Genomic DNA, 6,329 nt, shown 5'->3' with positions numbered 1-6,329 from the left:
GTGAAGCCGGGGCCGGTGGCATGGGCCCGGCCGGGGGAGGGTCAGGGCCGGGGGAGAATGGCCGCGGCGGGGAGGGTCACGGCCGGCCGGGAGGCCACTGCTGAGGGTGAGGCCGGCCTAGGGTTGGGCACTTCCTTGTTGGAGGCTTGGGGTCAGGCCGGGGTAAGGTAGTCTTGGCGGCAGGTGTGGGCTGACCCGCGGCCGGAGCGGAGGCTGTGGCGGCGGGAAGGAATGGTGGGCAGGCGGGGCCTGGAGCGAGTGGCCACAGTAGAGGCGGAGCGAGGGGGCCCCCGCACGGATGAAGGCTGGAGTCCGGAGGCGGGCGGTGCGGCGGCGTGGGTCTAAGTCGTGGTCCTTCCCTCGCATGGAGGGCGGTAGTGGGGCAGTGGACGTAGGGCTGGCCCTCCTCGGGTGACAGGAACTCCGGCGTGGGTGACCGTAGTCCTACCCTGCTTGGGTGTTGGGACAGACAGCAGCGCAGTGTCCGGTAGCCGGGCTTTCTCTCTTAGCACCTGAGCGTCCCGCTCCCCGACCTCTGTGTGAGATCCCACGGAAGTTACTGCAAGCTGAGCCAACAGGTGTGATCGGAACAGAACCTTGCAGGGTGGGCTGGTCCATCTTTAGTCGGCTGTGTTTCCGCGTGCTCTCTCTAGCTTCCTGAACGTCCTCTTCCTTCTTCACCCAGAATTTGTCACCAGTGTTGGCGCAGTCCTAGTTCCTCATCTGGGTTTTTCTGTTTTGTCTGGCATGGCAGATTTCCCTAGCCCTGGTGCTTACCAGCTAAACACAGCTGGCTTTGGGGCTGGTGCTGAAGCAGAAATGTATCCCCTGCATTAGCACTCTTGCTTCTGTTTGTGCTGCATTTGAGGTGGGAAACTGGCTGACTGTTCTGGCGCCCTCATTCCTAAAGGCCTGAGGTGATGTTCTGGCTTTAGCATCAGAACACACTTTTCCTCCACTGTCAGAAACGAAGAGATTTTGGGTGTTATTTAGTGAGAAAACATCAGGCTCTTCTTTTAGAGGTAGGGGCCAGTATCTCTAGTAATGAGAGTTCCCCCAGATCAATTCACTTATTCTGAAAATACCAGGCAAGCATTTTGATTCTTTTAAGAAATTCACAGGGGACGGTACATGGTTTCTGCCTTGTGGAAGTTCAAGTAAGACACAGGCTTTGATGACCAAAGGACAGCGCAGTGCAGGGGATCCTCTGGGTGGATAGACAGAGGGCGCAGCTGAGGTGGGAGGGTGAGGATGCACCCCTGCTGGGTGCAGTGGCAGGGCCAGGGGGAGGAGGGGTGGGATGGGAGGTGGGTCACGGAGAGAAGGAAGCTCTTGCCTGTGGCTTAACACCCAGGATGAAGAACAAGGATAGGGGAGCAGCCACTGTGGCTGTGCAGAGCACCTGTTCCCTTTGCTCTCTGGGCATGTCAGGAGCTGAAAGTCACCACTGCGATTAGCAACTGTAGATTTCCTCCCCTTAAACTGAACTGGCAGCTCACAGCTTCTAAAGCTTGTGAAGCCTTTTTCTGAACTGGAATGGTAAGAAACCTGTATGAAGTCGTTCACATAAAATAACAACCTTAGAACATAAGCTGTGGGAAATCAGGCTGTCTTGCATAAATATGGGGAAGGTCCCAAACCCAAAACCCTTGGGTACCTATGTTGACAATTCCAGAATTCTTCAGGTTTTAGAAAGATAGTGTGTATCCTGTATGTCCTGGGATACTGCCGCGGGAGTTGGGAAAGTGTCACATAATCAAGTGTGTTACTATATCTGTAATTAAATAAGTAAGCATCCTCACTGTGGGATAATTAAGTCTTCAAATAGCCTCACATCAGTTCATGTCAGGTGTTGCCCCAGGTGAGTTTATAATAGATCAGGTTTTGCTATCAAATGATTTAGGAAAAAACATTGGTTTTCATAGCTTTTTGGAATTTGCACTTGTCTGAAATGGGTTATTGGGCAGAACTGTGGGTCGGGTGATCCAGATAGCTTTCTAACCTTTTCAAAATTTGTTCTAAATTTTCACTTTCTTAAAGCAAATTACTGGGAGTTCCCACAACGTCAGAGATGCCTAGTCCAAGTGGGCTTCAGGATACGTTCTGCATGTCTTCTTGTTTCGGATTCTGCGTGCTCATGCTTCCTTCTGCCAGAAAGGATAACGGGGATGGATCTCTACTGCTTAGGAGCATTTGGTCCCTCGGGCAGCCCAGCTCTGTAGGGCTGCTTTGCTCTGTGGACTTACTCCCGTGAGATGGGCTCTTCTCTGCCAGGGAGGGTTCCGAGGGGACGTTTCTTCTTCGGACACTGCAGAGCACAGATAGCCAGGATCTTTGCAGCAGGGGCTTAGGCTCGGTGGCTGGTTGTGGCCATCGGGACGAGGTGGCCCACGTCTTGTGCCTGAGTGATCGCCCTCTCAGCTGGCCCACCTGACCCTTCACTGGCACGTTGGCAGCTTTAAGGTCAGCCTTTAACCGTGGTGATAGCACCCAGCATAAAGCAGTAATAATCACCATAGCAGTACTTATGGGGTCCTGGCTACTTGGGGGGCACAGTCCCTGGTGCTTCATGTGGATTGTGATCATGGTGGTGCTGAGGTCGGGGCCGTCGGAAGCTTGCCATTGCCCCCGGGGGGTGATGGTGGAGTCGGGCGGCAGCTCAGGGGAGGCTCTGGTCCCAGGAAAAGCCTGAGTCGTCTTAGGTGTGTCCCGGAGGGATAAGTGTCCAGAGGAAATCAAGGTAAGAGAAGCTGCTGGAGTGGTGCCGCTGGGGGGCTAGGTGGGAGCCGAGCGTGGAGGCCGCCACTGGCTTTGCCCTGCCCGCTGGGCGCCTGTGGTGCCAGGCCTGCAGTACTTCTCCAGTGCGTGTCTGTCTGCCGGCACATGGGTGCCTGGAGCGGGACACTGGGGAGGTGGCCCTGGGGCCGGACACTTCGGGGGTGTCTTCCGGGGAGGGTCCTGGGATGGGGACGTCTCCCTGCGGGGAGGTGCTCTCCTTCCTGCCTCTGCCAGGCCTGCTCGTTTCCAGAGACACCACCTGCCGTCTGCGTGAGCAGGCGTCTCTCTGTAGGGTAGGTAGTGATCACGTGTGTGCAGTGGAGCTCCTGGAATTCTGCTCTGTAGGAGTGTCTGCTTCTTACCAGCAATGCTGAGGGAAAACGTGTTAAGATCACCCGGCCTGCTTCCCATGCTGCTGCCCCGCCTGGCCTGGTGCTTGCTGTCCTGCCAGCAGTGCCCCACCTCGCCTGCCCCTGTCTGTGACCCTGCACTGTGGGAGGGACAGTCACCGGCCTCCTCGGAGGCCCTGCCGGACTCCAGCCTCCCCACATCCTCCTCATTGTAGTGGATAAAAGTGGTATCTGGCTCTGTTGGTCTGCGCTTCTCTGATGGGTGAGTTTGAGCTTATTTCAGTGCCTGTTAGCTGTTCTGGCTCCCCTTCAGGAATTGCACGGCCACATGCTGTGCCTATTTTCTTTTATTGAAAATAATTTGAATTGCGTCATTCACCTGGGGTGATGGACTTCAGGTGCTTTGACAGATGCACGCACCTGTGTAGCAGATGGTTGCGCAGAAAGTTGTCACCCCAGAAAGCCTCTGGGCCCCAGTCACCCTCCCGGCCAGGCGCTTGCTGGCTCTGAGTCCCCTCTTCTGGGACAGCGTGTCTCTGGTGTCGCGCCCGGGTGCTCTCACCGGCGGCCTCATGGTTTTTAAGTTCGGTTCCCTTTTCTGCTGCAGTTTGCTGTCCCTCCCCTGCCATGGACCTTTGGGTGTTCCCATTTGGGACTATTGTGAATAAAGTTGCCAACGACATTTTTTATGAGGTTTTTGTGTGTTTTCCTTTCTCTTGGGTAAAATGCCCAGGAGTGGAGTGCGGGCTTTTAGGTGGGATGTAGGGTTAGCTTCAGATGAAACGGCCAAACCCTCTCCACCGTGGCTGCACCAGCTTCCGCCCCACCAGCTCGTGAGCGCCTATCGTTGTGGTTATACCCGTTCTCGAGAGGGTGCAGTGGTCAAATCTGCATTTTCCCCGTGCTCCTGTCCAACGTCTTTTCACCCGCTTATTAGCCAGTCGTGTATCTTTTCTGTGTGTGAAATGTTTGTTAAAATCTTTTTTCCATTTTTTATTGGGCACGAGTTGTGGGAGTTTCTTATTATTCTGGATCTGAGTCCTGTTTTTATATAATACACGCACACACGCACGCGCACGCATGCACGCGCACCCCCCCATATGTGGGGAAGAGGAGGTCAGCCATTTCCCGATTCCAGAACATACACGGTAATGACTGTGTAGGGCACTGTCTTAGCAGTGCCCAACATGGCATTCCTTCATGCATTTTATACGCTAGTGTTACTATTTTTACGTAGACTTTTAATTTTGAGGTCATCATAGACTTATGTGCAGTTGTAAGAAAAGGTACGGAGAGGTCTGCGTACACTGCCCGTTCCCGCTGTGGCAGCATCTGGAAAAACTGGAGTTGCCATCACAACCAGGATTGCATGTGTCCATCCCCACAAGGGTCCCTCGTGCCTTTCACAGCCAGATGCCCCTCCTGGACCCCTGGAAAGCACTAATCTGTCCTCCTCTGTAATTTGTCCTTTGAAGAATGCTGTATAAGCGAAATCACACATCGTGTAGCCTCTTGGAATTGGCTTTTTTCACTCCGCATGATTGTCTGGGGAGCCATCCAGGTTGTTGTGTCTGTAACTAGTTCCTTTTTATTTCTGCAGAGCACTCCGTGGTGTGGATGTACCGTAGTTTGCTCAGCCATTCACCCACTGAAGCACATCTGGGTTGTTCCCGGTTTTTTGGTTATTTGAAATAAAGCTGCTATAAACATTCATGTACAGGTTTTTGTGTGGCTGTGTTTTCATTCTTCTGGAATAAATGCCCAGGTGCTGGGTCACATGGCAGTTGCATGTTTTGATTTTAGAAAACTAGCAACCCGTTTTCCAGAGCGGCCGTGCTATTTTCACATTCCCATCAGCAGTGGCCGAGTGTCTTAGTCTGCTCGGGCTGCTGTACAAACTGCAGGCAAGGTGGTGTAAACAAGTTCATTTTCATTATTTTGGGGGCTTGGAGTCTGAGACCAAGGTGCTGGCAGGGTCTCTGGTGAGGTCTTTTCCCTCGGCTGTTCTGGTGTCTCCTCTTCTTCTAAGGACTCTAGTCCTGTTGGGTCAGGGCTTTAACTTTATCTATCTCCCTAAATGCCCTCTCTCCAGATACAGTCGCATTGGGGGCGGTTAGAGCTTCAACACATGACTTCTGGGGGGACACAGCTGAGTCCATTACAAAGTGTGATGAGTTTCTCTGAGTCTTTGCCAGTATTTTGTGTTGTGTTTTCATTTGATCATTCAGCAGGTGTGTAGTGGTAGCTCATTGGGGCTTTAATTTGTGTTTCCCTAAAGGCTAAGGCCGTGCTTATTTCCACCTCCCACCCTCATAGGAGAAACGTCTCTGCCTTCTGCCTATTTTCGAATCGTCTTTCGTTGCTGAGTTTTGAGAGCTCGTTGTATGTTGTAGATACGAGTCCACTGTCAGATGTGGTTTGCAAGTGTTTTCTCTCAGGCTGCAGCTTGTCTTCCAGCCTCTGAACAGGGTCTGTTGGGGATCTAAAGCTTAACTTTCAGGAAGTCTATTCTATCACTTTTCCTTCCTGAATCCTGCTTTCGCTGTCAAGTCTGAGAACTCTTTCCCAAGCTCTGCGTCTCCAGGATTTCTCTCCTGTGCTGTCCCATGGTTTTGCATTTGTATGCTCTGAGTTGATTGTCGTGTAAGGTGTAAAGTTTACATTGAAGTTCTTTGTTTTGCCTGGAGCTGTCCAATTGCTCCAGCACCATTTATTGAAAAAACAGTGCTTCTAACATGGAATTGCTTTTGCATCTTTGTCAGAAATCATTTGGGCATATTCGTGGGGCTCTATTTCTGGGGTTTTTCTCTTTTGTTCTGTTGCTCTGTCCCTCCACCAGTGCCACACGGTCTTGATTACTGTAGCTATACCACAAAATTTGAAATTGGGTTTTTTTTTAAATAGGAAAAATTTCAAAAATGCAGAAAAGTAGAAAGAATAACAACAGAACAGACACCTTTGTCCCTGCTCTCCAGAATGAATAAACGGTAGCTTTTTAAAAAGTCGTATTTGGTTCCAGACTTTTTCTAAACAGTGAAGCATCACAGATGTTGTTAAGGGTTCTGTTGACCCCCTACCCCCTAGTTGCATTTCTCTGTTTCTCTTCAGAGGCAGCCACCATCATGAATTTACGGCATGTACTTCCTGCTCATCTCTTATTTCCTCTGCATGTGCTGTGTTCACAGACAATGCATAGTCCTG

General features: G+C 51.6%; 1 protein-coding gene across 9 annotated transcripts in view; it reads left to right on the top strand.

Annotated features, from left to right (window-relative positions):
- GAK (cyclin G associated kinase) overlaps positions 1-6,329 on the top strand; it is a 50,723-nt gene that overhangs the window by 251 nt on the left and 44,143 nt on the right. Inside the window, exon 1 of one of the 9 annotated variants that reach the window (XM_089911370.1) lies at positions 2,761-3,390. The exons of the other annotated variants lie outside the window; for them this stretch is intronic. Within the exon in view, the coding sequence (XP_089767496.1) occupies positions 3,387-3,390 (4 nt within the window). The 5' untranslated portion in view covers positions 2,761-3,386. Of the gene's footprint in view, positions 1-2,760; positions 3,391-6,329 lie in introns of those variants that run through there. 9 annotated transcript variants of the gene reach the window in all.

Source organism: Delphinapterus leucas, chromosome 5, assembly GCF_059928025.1.
Source record: "Delphinapterus leucas isolate spDelLeu-1000000601 "Yukka" chromosome 5, BTC_Dleu_Yukka2, whole genome shotgun sequence".
Taxonomy (NCBI): Eukaryota; Metazoa; Chordata; class Mammalia; order Artiodactyla; family Monodontidae; genus Delphinapterus; species Delphinapterus leucas.
This window is presented reverse-complemented; position numbering and strand designations above follow the sequence as displayed.